The 18,265-nt window shown below is 35.3% G+C and overlaps 1 protein-coding gene across 3 annotated transcripts in view; it reads left to right on the top strand.

Annotated features, from left to right (window-relative positions):
* Positions 1–17,674, top strand: part of LOC589102 — a 32,607-nt gene extending 14,933 nt beyond the window's left edge. For 2 of the 3 annotated variants that reach the window (XM_030991784.1, XM_030991785.1), the window contains exons 9-28: positions 248–1,205; positions 1,623–1,720; positions 2,330–2,476; positions 2,670–2,788; positions 3,016–3,175; positions 3,956–4,140; positions 5,906–5,992; positions 7,862–7,972; positions 9,798–9,869; positions 10,457–10,568; positions 10,930–11,062; positions 11,385–11,508; positions 12,025–12,233; positions 12,903–13,121; positions 13,982–14,054; positions 14,459–14,581; positions 15,008–15,067; positions 15,647–15,805; positions 16,226–16,362; positions 17,090–17,674. In XM_030991784.1, coding sequence (XP_030847644.1) covers positions 248–1,205; positions 1,623–1,720; positions 2,330–2,476; positions 2,670–2,788; positions 3,016–3,175; positions 3,956–4,140; positions 5,906–5,992; positions 7,862–7,972; positions 9,798–9,869; positions 10,457–10,568; positions 10,930–11,062; positions 11,385–11,508; positions 12,025–12,233; positions 12,903–13,121; positions 13,982–14,054; positions 14,459–14,581; positions 15,008–15,067; positions 15,647–15,805; positions 16,226–16,362; positions 17,090–17,120 — 3,317 coding nt within the window. In that variant the 3' untranslated portion in view covers positions 17,121–17,674. The remainder of the gene's footprint in view (positions 1–247; positions 1,206–1,622; positions 1,721–2,329; positions 2,477–2,669; positions 2,789–3,015; positions 3,176–3,955; positions 4,141–5,905; positions 5,993–7,861; positions 7,973–9,797; positions 9,870–10,456; positions 10,569–10,929; positions 11,063–11,384; positions 11,509–12,024; positions 12,234–12,902; positions 13,122–13,981; positions 14,055–14,458; positions 14,582–15,007; positions 15,068–15,646; positions 15,806–16,225; positions 16,363–17,089) is intronic. The other variant, XM_030991786.1, reaches the window with a different exon arrangement.
* Positions 17,675–18,265: the final 591 nt, after the last annotated feature.

The raw sequence follows: 18,265 nt of genomic DNA, 5'->3' as shown, positions 1-18,265 counted from the left end.
CAGCTCATACATTTGATAATGGGATGAAATTGTGAGTTTTGTTCAATTACATCCATGAATTATTCAATTTTTGAAAGATTATTGCATTACACATATATGTAGAACCACTGGCACTGAGGCTTAACCTTCACATTGATCCATTTAATGTATTGAAACTTATCTGGGAAAAAGAAGATCAAAATTAATAATAACAATTATTTTTTACTAAATGCCATTGATGGCTGATTTTACATTATATCACCACCAGGTGTGATCAGCCATACCAGTGGTTACGAGAAGCAGAAGTACATGGCAGCGGTCAGTGTGTTACAGTCCGATGACCCAGAGGACATCCAGCTCTTACCTCCAGAAGAACGGGACAGTCTCCTCTCGAGCCCGGAGAAGAATGATAGTAGAGAAGAGAACGAGCAACTGAAGGAGGAGGAGGGTGAGGAGGAGGAGGAAGAAGAAGAAGAGAAGGATGTGAAGATCGTTAAGAGGAAGGTCATGGGGAGAATGGATGCAGTCGATGAAGACACCGATGACACAGATGATTCTGATGATGATTGGGAGGACGAAGGTGGTGAGGAAGAGGAAGAGGAGGAGGAGGAGGAAGTAGTGGAACTTCTGGCAGAGATAAAAGAAACTGAAAGGAAAGCAAAACTTGTTACTAACCAAGCAAGTAAACAACCAGAGAAAGTTGTACCCTCTGGTAAAACTGCCGACACAGACAGCGAAGAATCGGATTTCAGTGACTTTGATGATGATGATGAAGAAGAAGTCGAAGTTATGATTAAAAAACAGAGTAATGAAGCTCTGAAATCGGCCATGATCGTCAATAATATCTCAAGAGATGTTAAGTCTGTAGATAATAATGCTTCCAAAAATGATACCAACAGTCCTAAGGTGGTTAAACAGGAATCTGTTGAAAAGAGCAATGTTCTGAAAGGCACGTCCAAAGAACCAGTTACGAGGAAAAGCTCTGTAGATAAAAAGGACCTGTCTAGAAAGGCTTCCAGTGATTCCATAGGCGAAGTGATCCCAGCAAATATTTCAAAAGATGGGACTGAACACGGGGCCATGAAGGATTCCACAAAAGGGAGGAAGGATCATGAAGCCGAGCTCCCAATAGAGAAGGAGAGTCCGAGACGAGATGTGAAACCAACAAGGAGTGAGAGCAGTAGGAGTTCTGGGAGTGAGAAAGAGGAGAAGAAGAAAAAAGGAGGGTAAGATATTATATCCAGGAAAGCCAGAATAAGTTCTTATGTTTTTCATCACATTTTGAAAGACAACAGTTGATCTTCAGGAGTCATTTAATTTTTTAATCAAAGTCCTTGAACTTCTGATTTTAATTAATTGTAAAAACTCTGATTATCATGTCTGCTTTTAAAAGCTTTTCCAAGTCAATAAACTTAAATTAGTATAGAGATATACTGCTGTATGATGAAGTTTTCTATGATAGTGTACCATGGCATGCTGTGATGAGAGCAATGTATTTTCAGAAATCAAAATTGCATACAGGTACATCCATTAAAATTAAGTCACTGATTAAAATGTTTTCACAATCTGTTGATATGCAAAGTTAAGTGCTATTTTTTTTTTGTAATGGTAAGAATCACTTTTATTCCTCCTTGTATTTTCAGTCTTTTTAAGCTGAAGGAAGCGATTTCTCCATCTAATTGGAAGAAGAGTCCCAGGGACAGCAACACCATTCATGTATGGACAGATGTCGGACAAACAGGTACACACTATAAATCTTTTAATCGTTAGGTTGAAATACTCCTTTTTGATCAATTTTGTTTACATTCATTCATTTATTCATTTATTTATGATTTTATAATTTATATTCTTTTGGACTTACAGTACAGTGCATTTATTCTTGTCCGCTACTTAGTTCAATACTTCCCTTGTTCAGCGCTTAAAAATTGCAGTTACGGATGCATTCATTTTTATGGCTATATACTGTTTAGTGTTACAGTAGTTATACAGTTTTTATGCTATCTTTCCCTCAACTTTCCCTCAATTATGGGCTCATGTTTTTATTGTGGTGTGCTTGAACTTGTAAATTGTATTGTATAATTATAAATGTACATGTAGTGATGTTTTCGAAATGGTTGTTGATACAGTCAATGTACCAAAATCAGGACAGACTACTCTTGGTCATTATGTTGCATCTACAGCCTGTATGTGTACAGACAAAAAATAAGTTTGACTGAAGTATCAAAATTTTGTAACAAAAAGAGAGTACCGGTATACCTACATGTATATATATATATATATATATATATATATATATATATATATATATATATATGATCATCATTGTCTTTATTCTTTTCTGCGTTACCAGGGAGTGGATCAAAGACACTGGTAGTGAAATTGACGGAGGAATCAACAACTCAAGACTTGATGGGTCTATGCCTGAATCAACTAGACCTCATTGAGGACCCAAGACTGTATCGGGTCCTACAAGCTACCATACATGGGAAAGACAAGGGTGAGATGACGCAGATGATGTTAAAAACAGATTTCTCTTTGATTAAATCATCGCAATGCTTTACATACCACAATCATCTCTGCGTATTATGACAGAGATAACGGCAGGTTCATTTTTTTTTTAACGGAAGTTAAAACATTTTCTGTGAAGTGATGCACCTCATTCGTTTTTGTTTTTTTCCTTTTCCCATTAGGTATTGATATAGAGCTTGAGTCCGAGGAATGTCCACTTGATATTCAGCATGGGTGGAGTGATCATTCTAGTCATCGGTTTGAGTTCAGACAGAAGACTGCACAGGGTGGTGCGATCAAGGTGGGTTTTCATCAGGGTTATTACTGTGATGATGGTGGTAGTGACGATGAAGATGATGACGATGAAGATGGTGATTTATTGTTCTTTTTAACCCACTTGTGATAATAAAGTTCAAGTTCAAATGTATGCATACTGGGTTATGTGATAGTGCAACGGTTTTCAGCAGCTTCTGACTTTTCACCCATTTATTGATATGCTCATGACTTAATCATTTTCCTTTTTTTCAGACTGTCCTAAGAATTCCTGGTCAGCCACCCAAGGGCAAGCTGATCAGTATCTCTCTGTCCACTCCGACCAGTGAAGTGGTCATTCTGGCTCTCAAGAAGTTTGAGATGAAGAACGTTGACCCAACCCTCTTCTGTCTCTTAGAAGTTGACAAGGATGGAGGTAGACAATTTTATCCCCTACTTTTTAAATTTACCCGACAGTAACTACATTGTATAATAACTGATTATATTATTCCAGGGGCTGCAGCCCTTTGCAGATTATATGTGTATACATATATTATATTTCTTTCAAGCAAATGCGTACAATACCACAGCACTGCAATTAATCAATACGCCTGTTCGCATGCTCAGCCCCCTCCCTTGCTTTCAAAAATGTCCAGCAGCTCCTGTATTCCATGGTGTAGGACTTGCTTATTAGATCTTGAAGGGTCTTGTTGAGTTCTAAGTGTCATTACCTTTCACATACAAAATCAAAGTTACGTGTAATCGAGAATGTGATAGTGATGCCTCAAGTCTTCTCGATTATTCCACATCATCTGTTTGGAGCAAGAGGGGCATTAAGCATATGTAAAGTGTGTTTGTTAACACCGTCCTGGCTCTCAGAATAAGATATGGTCTTCACATTAATTATACTAAAAACTATACTTGTTTTGTTATCAGGATATTCAGATGAATGTAAATTTTTTAAATTGCGTTCTGTTACATGTAAAGGAAATTACTTTTTAAAAAGCATGAAATCACACAAATTCATTGAAGTAAGGAAACTACATATTTCCTAACTAGAAAACTATTTGGATAAAACTATACACGTAGGTCTTTTGGATCTTGATAGATTTTGAAAAGTAGCAGATTTAGTTTCAATTTAAAAAAAAATGAATACAATAAATCAGTACATCATCGACTAATGCACATTTTCCCTTTTCATTGTTGCCCTTTCCAGATGTTTGTGATATGGATGACGAAGCACTCCCTCTCCAGCTAGACTCCCATGCCTTCGTGCTGTGTGACCGTAGCAACAGGGGCCTCCACTGGACGACCCAGGAGGAAGAAGAAGCCAATGCCGGAGAGCAGAAGGTCAAGCGTCGGGACTCTCTCACGTCCAGAGCTAGTTCCAAGATGTCCGCTGTAAGTACTTTGAGCTATCTTTTTTAATAGTACCTGTACTTGGCACTATGACACTCATCCAAACTCTCTCATTCTTTCTATTTCTCTTGTGCGCCTCTGAATAGAATTGTCTAGATAGACGGCGCTTTATAAATGCCTTTTATTATTATTATTATTATTATTATTACTATGTTTTCTCATGATAATTTGCACATTGTGACCATTCAATAAGCCAGTTTATGATTTAAGTACAAGTATATAAGGCAGATGTGGATAATTTTGACCAAATTGCAATACCACCGGTTAAATATTACATCTACAGGTATTACTTATCTGCTGTTGAGAACCAGACGGGCATAAACTCATATTGCTTTACTCTTGTTTAACCCATAACCTACTGGATCTTGGTAGGCCCTGTGTTAAAACTCTTGGAATGAGAAAAATCAGTAGTCAAAAGGTTAACAACCCTCTGCCTCTGATCAGATATTTTATTCATGAAAGTTTTGTAAAATCTGATAATCCTAAATGCACATGTGGAATTATTCAAAGGGGAAACAAAAAAATGAGTGATTGGAGCAACTTCATATTTCTTTAGAGTGAATGATATGAACTGCACACAGAATGGGATCTCCTTATGTTTCAAAACCCTTTTATTTTTGAGGGGTAATTTGAGAATTTTGAAATTTCAAACTGGTTTATTGAATGTCACTGAAAGCAATAAAGGATTGATAACTCAGTTGTTTGTCCTGTTGTCCCTTGTATTTCTTCCAGCTAACCGTAATCAAGATTACACCTGCTTTTCCTTTGAAAGCTGATTGTTATTTGTTCTCAAGATTGCAAGTGGTCATAGAAAACATAATTTGTTAGAATTTTGTGTCTGACCCTTTAAATAATACATATTTAAGAAATTATGATGAATAAGTCAGTTAGATGCAATGTTATCTTTCTAACTTATCTCTTTTCAAACTGAGTTTTATTTTCTTTGATTTGGAAGATTACATTTTCTCTCTTATCAACATTTGTGTCTTCAATGCAATGCTAATTTTCAGCACTGTTTCTTTCTGATGCAATGCCTTTTATTTTGCACAATTTTTTTTGTTTTTGTGAAATAACAGTTTGATGTTATGGCTACCTGTTGTAAGTGTACACTCTTGTATTAGATTTATTCCTTTGGGTAATCATACATGTATGATCTCATTCAAAATGTATTGACCTTCTATTATGGATATAATTTCTCCTTGAAGTTGAAGTTATATCGTCCTAAGGCAAGTTCTCATTATTTGTGTGTGATTTTGTGTTTTAAAATGCTTTCTTCCAACATTACATATACCGGTGTATATGTAATGTTATGACTGTGTGCATTTTATGCTGTGATAATGGAGTGATTGGGCAGGGGACAAATGTGTTTTTTCTGCATTTTCTTGTTTTTGTTTGTTCGCTTTCTTTCTTCTGAGACTTAAAGGGGACCGGTCACCAAACAAAGTACTTTGTACAATTAAAAGACTTGCTTGATCGTAAGGTTAATATTGAGCAAAAGTCTATGGCTCATCATGTATTGATCAAACTTAAGATCAATCATAACTCTTTACAATACGCAGCCCAGGAGTGTTATCAAGTTTTCTCTCAAGTTTTTTCTTTAATGGGGGCATTTATTTGGAGGGTATTTGGACCCCAAACATACAGAGCAAAGTATTATTTGGTGATAGGTCGTCTTTAAAGTGTAAAGTGTGATCAGGTGTTAGGTGTAGACACGAGACGCCTAAACACTGTGGTTTGATTCTAACAGATAAGCTTGGGGTCTTCTTACGGGTCTACTGAGCTTCTTTGTTCATCGCGTATCGACAACGAAAAACTGTCTAAACTTGAAAAAGAGGTATGCTCCATGAATATGTATCATCAGCTTCATCAATATTTATGAAAGAGCCAACTATTTAAATTTACTAACCATTAACCCATACATGTAATGTAGATAACACATTTGCATATTTCATATGGGACTTACATACATTTACGTGCTCTTTTTTAATCATGCATTGACTAACAAAAAAAAAATGTCCAAACTTGGAGGTATGTCATGAATATGTATAAGCTGATCATCTCCTTCATCAATATTCATGAAAGAGCCAACATTTACTAACCCAGTATGAAGTGTTAAGCACATGCATATCAAAAAGGTCTCGAGTATTTTTTTGTTTTTAGAGCATTGACGACCAAAAGCTGTCCAGGGGCCCGTTTCATAAAACTTGTTTTCAATAACAAATGCAAAATTTCTATGACAAATTTGCTCTCAGCCAATCAGATACCATGATTTCAGTAGCTTATAACAGTAGCTTGTAACTTGTTATTGATAACAAGTTTTATGAAACGGGGTCCAGATTTGAAAAGGAGGTGTGTTCATGAATATATGCAAATAATCAGCTTCATCCATATTCATGATAGTACCAACCATTTCCATGGGTCTTATGGGTCTTATGTGCTACTTTCATATTGCAATACCATATGACAGAAGTAATTTATTAACATTGCCACATTCTGGGAAACAGGATAATGATGCACAATCTGCTCGCAAGTACTAACACAGTTTGTTTTGTTTCTCAGCGTCCATTTCAAGGGGCTTCTATAAATCCTAACCTTTTTTTAAAACCTTTTTATTTTCACAGGTTGATTTATTTATTCATCAAAATAATTCTAAATTAGATATGCTGCCATGAATAATTGTCTGTATGTTCTTTATTCATGTGAATCTGTAGATAAAAGCCTCATTAGTAATATAATTCCTTTAGTTTTGTGTTGTTTATCACACTGTACTTGCTATTTATTATGAGAGCAGAGTATTATCATTCTATTGATACACCTCATCTTTCAATATGATACCCCCCCCCCTCCCTCCCTCCCATCCAAACATTTTCATGGTACAATATTTTCTTGCTTTATACATGTTGCTTTAACTGCTTTATTTTGTTGTGAACAACTTGTATGTATGTAAGTTATGTATTATTCGACCAGCATAGTTTTAGAGCTGACAAATAACCCAGAGTGACAACAATCTTCTTTTGCCGCATGTATCTGAAGAAAAAGATGTTTGCATGAGAATATATATTTCTGTATCTTATATGTCTATTTTTAGTATACTCTACTAAACAAGGTTTATTTATTAAATCATTTAATGCAAGTTTTACCTGTATACACATTTCTTTATTTTCCTTGCTCCTGTGTTAATACCCCACCCCCCTGACCCATTTCCAAGTATATATCCTGTCACTGAGTATATCATTATATTCAATCCATGCAATACCTATGTGTGAAACATAATATTTATACTATTATTACTTCCTTCATATCATTTGATTTCTATATAATTTGAAACATGGTTTCTTTTGTGAAATAATTCATAGATGTCTCCATTTACATATGGTATTTCACTGATACTTGTGGATGTTAAAAAAACATGTACATATTAACAAAATGTAAACTGCACATCATTTTTTATGGATTGTTCAATAAGTTTGGTACAATTAGAAGTTCACATACAAATACACAATGTTTAAATCAAGTGTATAATATCATAGATGTGATAATACCAAGAATGAAAATAGTTTATACAGTATGTAACATAATAACAAGAAAGACTTATTCTGTAGATAAAAATATTATGAGTGTTCTAAGCGCTATTTAAAGTAGGCAAATATTTGCATTTCAATGAAAATATCTCACCGTTTTTCTTCTTCAATTGAATGAATAGATGGCAAGTATTGCGGAGTCTTTAGTACCGGGGAAGGATACCTCAACACCAAGTGCAGCTGCAGCAGCCCCTACCAAGGCAGCCGACATCAGTCCTATTCCAGAATTACAAGTGAGTAGCCTTTTCAATGATTTTTATGCTCATCTAGTTTTCTCATTCTGCTTCCTCTTAAACCCCTTTTGTATTTTTTTGTGATGAAATAGGGAATGATACACTCGGTGTACATGTATTTTTATTTAATTCTGTATTAATTTATTTTCAGTAGTCAAGATTACCTTCAATAGATTACAGTAGGCAATTTTTGTAATGTATCCAAATGCAGTGCATACATGTAGCTCTTTGTGGAGTGCCTCATATGAATTATTTCATTCACCTTTTACCAATAATCATATCTCAATAGTCAGATTGCGAATTGCATACATAAGTGTTGCTAGAGAGGACACACATCATGGCTTGTCATACCAAACAACATGGAATGTATGCAGTTTGTATTCTGACTTTTGAAATACAATTATTGGTAACAGGTGAATGACATAAATTGTACAGAGGCTCTTTACAAAGACTTATGCAGTACATTTTTGTATCATTCCAAAAATGAACTATTTCATAATTCTTTGTGAGGATGATTCCATGCTATGGTGTCTGGTACAGCATATATGACATTTTTCCAAGGCATATATTTCATTCAGGAATGGAAAATATATAGATTTGACTATGGTTAATACTTAATGGTATAGTGATGCCAGAAATCACCATTATTCAATAGTCACTTCAAAAGATTTTTTTCATTCATGGATGAAGTATGTGCAGAAGGAACCTAGTCATACATACAGGATTCCTTGCACAGTCGTACAGGATTCCTTGCACAGCATTGCCCATGAGCGAAATCGACGGAATCTTTGTTTTCCCTTACTTTCATCAAGTCAAAGTATGCATACATGTGTATATCCCTTTATAATAATGCTTTCATAAACTTATAAGATTGAACAGTAGCTTTGAGTATAATTAAGACAGGAAATTAGTCTTCATTAATAGCTTTAAATAATGGTCTTAATGCAATTATAAATGTCTGCCTATTGTCTGTGCCAATTGCTGAACATGACACTCGCACTAATCTGCCAGTTGAGTAACATGATGCGTAGTTATCTAATTTCACAACAAGCAATCGAAGTTCAGATTTAAACCTGTCCTGAACTGTTATCAAATTTCACTGTTGGAATCATGTTGAGGCAAATGTTGATTCATTTCACAGCAACAACAAGAACAACAACAATAAGAACAAGAACCGTAAAAACTGCACATCAACAAAGCTTTTTGAAGTTAAGGTACAAAATTGAAATTGTGGTGTTCTTTTCTTGAATCACACTTGATCAGTATGATCAGCACATATTTATTCATTTCACACCAGCAACAACAACAATAAAGCAAAGTTTTTAAAGTTTGTTCTGGTACAGAATAAACTTGTGCTGTGCTGTTATGACATTTCATCATTTTAAACCATGAAGAAGCACATTCTTCACAAGCACATTACAGGTGAAATTGACTCAGGAGGAATTGCTTACAGGAAATACCAAGCAAATAGTAAATTTCAAACCTGCCCTAGATTTGAAATGTACTCTCCCAGTATGCAGTAATTGACTTGTGAAATTTACTTTCCAATTCATGTAGCACCTGCTTCACATTTTGCTGATGTTAATTTCATATATTGATTGACAGGTTATTGATTTTTCCACCTGTCAAACATTTTGTTGATGTTTATTTCATTTTTGTTATTACATTATCCTGTGCTTTCTTGTGAGTGTGTTGTGGGTGGGATGAACTTTGTTTGAACTTCAACTTTCTCTCTCTCTCTCTCTCTGTCAATTCATGTAAGATAATGTTAATTTTATCAGTAATGTTGTGGATGTTAATGGATAATTTGGTTTTATCCTCTCAGATTAATGATGAAGAAGAAGACATCACTTATGAGAAAGATCATTCTCAAGAACTAGAAGAAAAAAGTAGACAGGTAAGCTTACAATTGTTACAATTTGATTTTGATCTTACAAGAAATCTTGACGTAATCTTTAAAACAAACAAACATAGCAAGACACATCCTTTCAAACTAAATTTCTTCATCTATTTGATGACATTGTATTCTAGAAGTGCACATAGAAATATTAAAGTATTGATGTTCTGAAATGTACAATATAATTATTTGTAAAGATATTATAATCATTTTATTATTCTGAAGATAAATTTGAAAGAACACAAGTTTGTTGATTCATAGAACAACCAGGTCCTTATCCATGCATGTTTGAAGTAGTTTAAACTATTAAAGAAAGCAGCAATATTGTTTTATACACTTATGCTTTCACTAGAGTGCATTTATCTATCCTGGTTTTGTTGTAGTTGCATTGCAGACTGCAATTAAAATAGTTTCTGGAAGATATAGAGAGCTTGATCCAGGTCCATGTATTTTAAGTATTTTATTGCTGTATTTTTAAGTATTGTAAAGAAGATAGAAGCAGGTTTATTACCGTAAGTCTATATTTGTAATTAAATGTTTTCTTTTTTCATATTTGTTATTTGTTATTTGTTTTAATTGTTACATAGTTGACTGCATTACAAGAGGCTTTGGGTGATCTAGGTAGTTCATACAGTCAGATGAATGTGGACGCTAGACTGCAGGCACTGGAACAGAGATTAGCTTCTTGTCCTGAAACAGGTAAGAATACATATTGCTCATATCATAAACAATTGAAATATATCTTTAGATATGATTTGTACAAATATTTGAGATTTTTTATTTAATTTTTTTATTTTGTTACTGTTGCTTTGATACCTTGATAGAAATAGGTATAGTTGGAGGGAGAGAAAGAGAGACATAGATAGACATAGAGAGAAAGAGAGACAGAGAAAGAAAGAGAGAAAGAGAGACAGAGAAAGAAAGAGAGACAGACAGAGACAGAGAGAGAGACAGAGAAAGAAAGAGACAAAGAGAGACAGAAAGAAAGAGAGAGAATCAGAGACACAGAGAGGAAGATGAAGTAACAAAATGATGATAAGTACTGTCTCTTTTTTGTTAGAATCCCTTCCAGAGAGACTTCTTGAGCTGCTGGCAGAACTTGAGACAGCGAGCCAGGAGATGGAGGAGAGACAGAGAGATCTGGATGAGATCAAACAAGGCATTGAGGAGCTGGGAGGAGGACTGGATGACAGGTTGGTACAATCAAACCTGCTTTAGTGACCACCTGTATAGAAAGACCACTTGTCTACAAAGACCACATTTTTTGTTTCCCTTGAAAATGGTTTCTCATTGAAACATGTACTAAAGGAACCTGTACATACATTTTTAATTTTCAAATATCTTACTGGTGCCAATAGATGATTGTAGATGCCGAAATGGAGAGTTATGAATTTTTCGTTATCTTTTGATTTATCCAAATGAGATACATGTTATTGTCAGAGACTAATACTAAAAGTATTAATGATGATTACCGATGTCTAATTTTGATCTTTTTTATATCACCATAAATTAAAGCACCTCGTTGGCATATGAAGTGACCCTTGCGGAGGTGGCTCTCTTGAAGGCGCAGTATGACCACAGCACACTCCTGTCAACTATGGAGATCGCCATAGCAGACTACCAGCTACAAGCTGTCAAGGTATAATTGCTATTGCAAATTTGATGATGAAGTTGGATCTGCATTTGTATTTTTACAGTTTCATGTTCTTCACTGGAAACTTGAGTAACAAAAAACTGTCTGTTTTTCTCAATACTACTGTCTGCACGTCAACCTTTGATTACTATCTATTCTAAAATTTTACTTGTGTTTATCTCAAAAGAAAATCTGTTGAATGTACTGATTATTCCAAAATCAAACATGTTTCAACAAATGAAAAGTATAGACAAGCTGTTTTGATGTCTCAAATCAATGTTTTTCTTAAACTTTTAGTTTGTCACACTATTTTATTGATATCTAGGAAAACTTAAACAACAAGAGCTAAAATGTATGATGTACATTGGATTAATTCTGTCATATTTGTATATGGGAATAAAATTACTATAAAATGGACATCTCATTTGCATATCAATACTACAATGCATACACTATGGTTTTTGTATAATAATATTTCTGCTTTGCATTTTACATTGTCTCTATTTGAACTTTGACCTTCAGATTGAGGAAGCCAAGAAGAAGACCGTCTCACCCCGAGGTGCAGCAACCCTCTACCACACCTTGCCTCACAACCAGCAGTTTTCAGTGTTTGCCCTCCAGGCCAGTGCAGGCTCACAAGGCTTTCACTTTCAGGTGGCCGAACAAAACTCACAGAGCGGAGTCTACGTGCAGAGCTGTCTCCCTGCTGGGGTGTTGCGTGTCGGTGACAGGTCAGTCCCTTCTTTATGTTTTATTAGTGCATAGAGACATTATACCGATATATTAGATAGCTTTGGCTTGAAAATTTAGGGAGGGGTCCATTTTTTGTTGTCTGAAATTTTTTCCATTTTTCTTTCAAGGACAAACAAAATTTTCGGAATAAATTGAAAAAAATTAATATCTTTAACAACAACAAAATTCTTATTAAAAAATATCATTTTGGGGGGAAAAAAAGTGTGGAAAAAATAATTTCAAGGGAAAAAAAAAATTGACCTTCAGTGTTGTTGTAATCTGTGTAATTGGTGACATACAGTCCTCAAGAGGGCGACATGCATTGATTAAAGATATATTCATTTTACCAGCTGGTGAATTTAATACTGGAAAGTGACCGGCCAGGAAAATATAACAATTGCGATTCTCGCAATCGATATCACGTGAAGAGCTCTGGACCAATCACATCTCGGTATCTGTCTAAGCTTTTTCTAATATATTTTGATATGCACTATATCAGTATGGTATATTATTATTATCTCATTGTTTGTTCTTATTGGACTCTTTTATGTTGTGAGAAAATGTACAAGAGTCTGTTATATTGTTGTGTGGAGATGTGTTCAAATAATGCTAGAACCTAATCTATTATATATCCTCATTTGTCTGATTCTGTGACTTTTGTACAACAGGATCACAGAGGTGAACGGTCACAGCACCCTGGGGTCAAGTGTCCTGGAGGTCAACACCCTCTTGAACCGGTCCAAGAAGGCCCAGCTGGTATGCATGCGGGCTGGACGAGACCAGGCTGGCATCGAGGTGGACAGACTGACCAGGCAGCTAGCCACTGCATCAGAACACTACGAGGCCTGCTGGCAGGAGAATAAGAGGTTAACTGAAATAGTTCACAGGTAAGATGATGATGAGGAGGAGGAGGAGGAGGAGGGTGGTGGTGGTGGTGGTGGTGGTGGTGGTGGTGGTGGTGGTGGTGGTGGTGGTGGTGGTGGTGGTGGTGGTGGTGGTGGTGATGATGATGATGATGATGATGATGATGATGATGATGATGATGATGATGATGATGATGATGATGATGATGATGATGATGATGATGATGATGATGATGATGATGATGATGATGATGATGGTTATGACGGTAGTGAGGAGAAAGAGGATTATGATGATGATGATGATGATGATGGTGATTAAGACAATGATCATTATCAAGATGGGTTGATGGTGATGATGATGACAAGACTGATGGTGATAATAGTAGTAGTGGTGATGATGATGAAAATAATGATGGTAATGATGGTGATGATGGTAGTGGTGATGATGGTAGTGGTGATGATGGTGGTGATGATGATGGTGATGATGATGAGAATAATGATGATGGTGATGATGATGGCGATGATGGTAGTGGTAATGGTGATGATGGTAGTGGTAGTGATTATGATGATGATGATGGTGAGGATGATATTAAAGTGGATGATGATCATGAAATGATGGTTATGACGGTAGTGAGGAGAAAGAGGATTATGATGATGATGATGATGGTGATCCCTATTCCACAAGGAGTATTTTTGCTGCTTAATCAGCATAAGACTCATTACCAAATTCAGGTGGTGGCTTTAGCATTATTTCTAGATAGCAAATGTAGATGAATGCCCTGCTTTATTGTGGTATGGTGTCATAAATCTGTAATGCATATATTGTATACCATGAATAGTTGATTAATTATCAATGTCTCCATTTCTTGTTTTCCCCCTTTTAGATTAAGACCTCTAGAGCATAAAATCCTGGAACTGTCTCAGCAAAAAGGCACAGTACAACAACTACACCAAAAGGTAACAACATTTCAAATACATTTCTTAGATGATCAGCAGTGAAATCAAATAACCAAAATATAATTTGTTATTCATATATTGTCATACTCATCTGGTTAAATCATAGAGCACACTTCCACCCACACGTACATCTCAATTTAAAAGAAATGGCTGAAAACATAAATTGTGATGTCTTCCCAATAAAAGTCATAACTAACAAGATCTGTACAATGATAGTCAAGCAAAATCAGATAATATTGCTGGCAAAAAATTATATCGAACAATCCCATATGTCAACTAACACCATCAGATCAAACCAAGTACCACAAGTTTAATATCTACTTTTAGACAGGCTTGTGAATAATCTCCAAGTCCCAAACCATTGCTGAGGTATATTTCATAAGTCTTTTTGAACCTATCTATAGATTGACACCTTGGAGTCTAGGAACCAGGAGATATCCGAGGAGCTTCGTATGGCCCATGAAGGGAACATCAACCAGTCTAATCACGCCATCAGTCGACTACAAAAGGACAAGGAGAGACTGGAGGTTTGTTTTTGTGTCTTTGTTTAGTCCTGTTCCTCTCCTATTTTTGTATGTTTGTATCAGTATGTTTCAGAGTCATACATTTCATAGAAGACCGATACTGAAAGTACTGCAGATCTCTGATCTCAAATAATCTTCATTTATATTCAAGAATATTCTTGTGGTCCATTGATATTTTTATGGAGATGATTATTGTTCTTACAGTGATGATAGTTAAACATTAATTAATGATGATAACAAGAGTATTTATATTGAGGTACATGAAGAAGAATTAAAAAATGGTCTGTCATTCGATACAAGCTGTATTTTCATATTCCAAGTATGATACTCTTTGAGAAAATTATGACATTTCTGCACAGTTCTTTTGTAAGCACCCATCTGTTTTTCTTACAATAATTCTATGCCCTTTTATGTTTTCTTCAATCGCAGACCAAGGTTCGACAACAGGAGCAGAAGATGAAAAAGTTTGAAGCTGAGTTGGCACAAAAGGTAATTCAGCATCATATTGCTCCATGCCATCATCATCTCATATGCTTATAGAGCTGTGGTAATAAGAGTATTTAGCACAATGGATCCTCCTGAAAAAGTGCTTTATAAATCCAACTATTATTATGTTGTTGTCGCCTTCACACTCATGCTTGTTGAAAGCCGTGTCTCTTATGCATTACATTTGTGATGTACAGTATAAAACAATGCAAGATAGAAAGGGATCTACGATACAGTGTGTTTAGACAGGGAAGCTACTCATATATACATAAACATGTAGTTTCTTTTTCATCCTGATACAGCTTTAGTTGCAATCGCAGGGAGTTCATGTTGGTTCTGTGTAGTTATTATTATTATTATTATTTATTTGACCAATCATAAAACATGCAATGAGTATAACAATCAGATAATACATAGAAATTTCATAATACATGCAAACAGTTTCAGGAAAGTGGAGCGGAGAGAGAGAGAAGGATACAATCTGATGGTCAGGGGTGACAAAAGCAATTGAAGTAAAGCATGTCACCCCGTAGTATTGACCATTAGAACTAAAGTTTCTTTAATGTATGTTTTTGATCATAGAACTCTGAGACATCATCCATAGTGAAGGAGCGTGACGATGCCCTGAGCAGACTAAAGTCCGTTGACGTCAATCGGAATGGTGAGATCAAGGCAGATGACCTCATGGCCAACGCTGATAACGATGCTCCGCTCTGGGAGGTACTCAAACTAGCCAAGAAGGTATGTACTGCAGTACAACTTATATTAAAGGCATCGTTTAACAATATTAAATCTGGGATTCATGGCCCTACGTGTTACCAATGTCTGTGATATGGTGTAATATTAATGAAGCCCTAAAAAAAAGTGCGCTTCAAAATGATCATCAAATAAAAATCTTTGAGTGACCGGCTTTACCATACTCATTTTCCCCAATAGACTGTAGTGATATAAAAACCTTTGGGAAAACGGTTTTTCCAACCATAAATATCTTGATAATCAGACTGGCGAGCGGCTTGTAAACGTCATGGGATTCCTGACTGACCTAAATGTTTATAATTATGATTGCAACATGAGCTAAATCCAGGATTTTGTTTAGAATCTGAGACCAAGATACCCAATCCCGGTGATTTAATCTGCTACTTCTTTATGATTTGTTGACAGGATGAGATACTGCATGTGCTTCAGGATGAGTTAGAGGAGGCAGGAAGACAGAAGCAGTATTTAGATCAACTCTATACCCTCATGCTGGAGAGAGCTCCTGAGCTACTAGAACATCTGGAGCAGGACTTTGAAGGAAGGTACGTATCAGATTTAAAAGACATAATACTATCATTAAAGTTGCTCATGCGTGGGTATATACAGAGGGCAGCACATGGACGTACTCACGTCGCATAGGAGCGTAAGACCCATTAGCTCAGTGTTATATAGTGATCGCCGAGTTGCCTACTTCATGAACGACTATATACACACACGCATGAAAATTTTTAAGTTATTTTATTTTCCACAAAACCAAAAACCAAAAATGTTAATTTCCTTGAATCACGGAACTACATAAAATATCACTTCACTACTGGAAATTAATGGGTTAGTTTGCAATGGTGAAAGTCATATTTTTTAATTTTGTTAAACCAATAAAAATAAAAGTTGCACACCATGTACACCTGTATACAACAACAAAAAACATTTAGACAAAGACCAATCTGGGCCCCATTGCACCAAACTTACCATCGATGGTAACTTTACCATCAATGGTAACTATCACGGAAACCTTGACCATGGTAGGTGCCATTGATGGCAAAGTTACCATCAATGGTAAGTTTTATACAACGGCGCCTAGATGTGGCAAAGACATGCTGACACTGAGGTAGTTCAAGGGGAAAGTTTTTAAGACATCTATCACGGTGGCCATTCTGCTAGGGATGATGAAATTATGACAAAGTCTGCATTTGTACAGTGTAATTACTACTGAATACTGGTCGTTTGTAACCCATTTTTTAACTTCTAATTCTTCCTTGTCTTATGCAGTGAACTATCGGGCAGTGAAGAATTCTGCTAAATCTCACCTCAACTCCTGCAAGCGAGCAGCAAGTCCCAAACGCACAACTCAAATATATAAAAGCATAGCAAGTATTTAAACATCAGGAAGTAAACGCAAGTTGAAATGTATTTCCTCATTTTCGTTGTCAGTTGTCTTGAATATATGCCTTTTTATTATGGACTGATGGTGCCCATGTTATATTTATTCTTGTGTCAAATGGTATTTATAGAATATGTTCAAGAGAATTGTTTGAGTGGTATTCTTGTAATCATGGTAATATTTCATGCCATTTTCTTCGCGCAAAAGAAATGCCAAAACTTTATAATAGATAGATTGAGAGAGAAAAAGGAAAAGAGATTTCTTTTTTATATTTTTTTCAAATACATTTAAACTCAAATCATGACTATCTAAAGCTTAACTTTTAATTAAAATGGTATAATTGTTTTTTGTAGCTTGTATCATGTTATATTCCTGCATTGGAATATTCGTTATGGTTTTATGTAAAGTTTAGTTTTGAGGTGGATATTTCAAGGAAATCAGGAATTTCATCTCATCAGAATCAACAGCACAAACTGTATCAACTTATGCCGATTTCTTAGTTTATCCTATGGATTTAATTACATTTTCAGTAATATTTAGGCATTGTATGAATTGAATCATGTAACTCATTTTGCATTATGCAGGGTCGTACATATTTGATAGGGTCAGTATATGCTCTCAGCTTTACAGTTACTGAATTATTCAGAATATAAACCATATTTTAATCGTTGTGATTTGATTAAATATCATTTCATTCTACATTTAAATTTTCCGAATCTATGACAAAATTATTCAAATATGCCATACTTTTTGTATTCCATTTTTGTGTGCTTGGATCTTGATTTCATATGTATTCTGTCATGCACCTTGAATCGTATTACTTTCACTTGAGTCCATCCACTGCCTAATATTGCTCTCAAACACCAAAAATGATATCTAGATTTATATTTCTATGGGAGTTTATATGTTCATTTGTATATATGTCTTATCCAAATTGCAAAGTTTAGTTTCAGAAAATCTTATGATGGAATTCTGCTTGTATCTCATGATTATCTGTAAATTAACCACTTGTTTTAATTAGTGTTTCCTCACATAACTTGCAGAAACTGTGCATGGGCGTAAGC

The sequence above is a fragment of the Strongylocentrotus purpuratus genome, unplaced genomic scaffold, assembly GCF_000002235.5.
Source record: "Strongylocentrotus purpuratus isolate Spur 01 unplaced genomic scaffold, Spur_5.0 spur5_scaffold_2, whole genome shotgun sequence".
In the NCBI taxonomy this organism is placed as follows: Eukaryota; Metazoa; Echinodermata; class Echinoidea; order Camarodonta; family Strongylocentrotidae; genus Strongylocentrotus; species Strongylocentrotus purpuratus.
The sequence above is the reverse complement of the archived record's forward strand: the minus strand, read 5'-3'. Positions and strand labels throughout refer to the sequence as shown.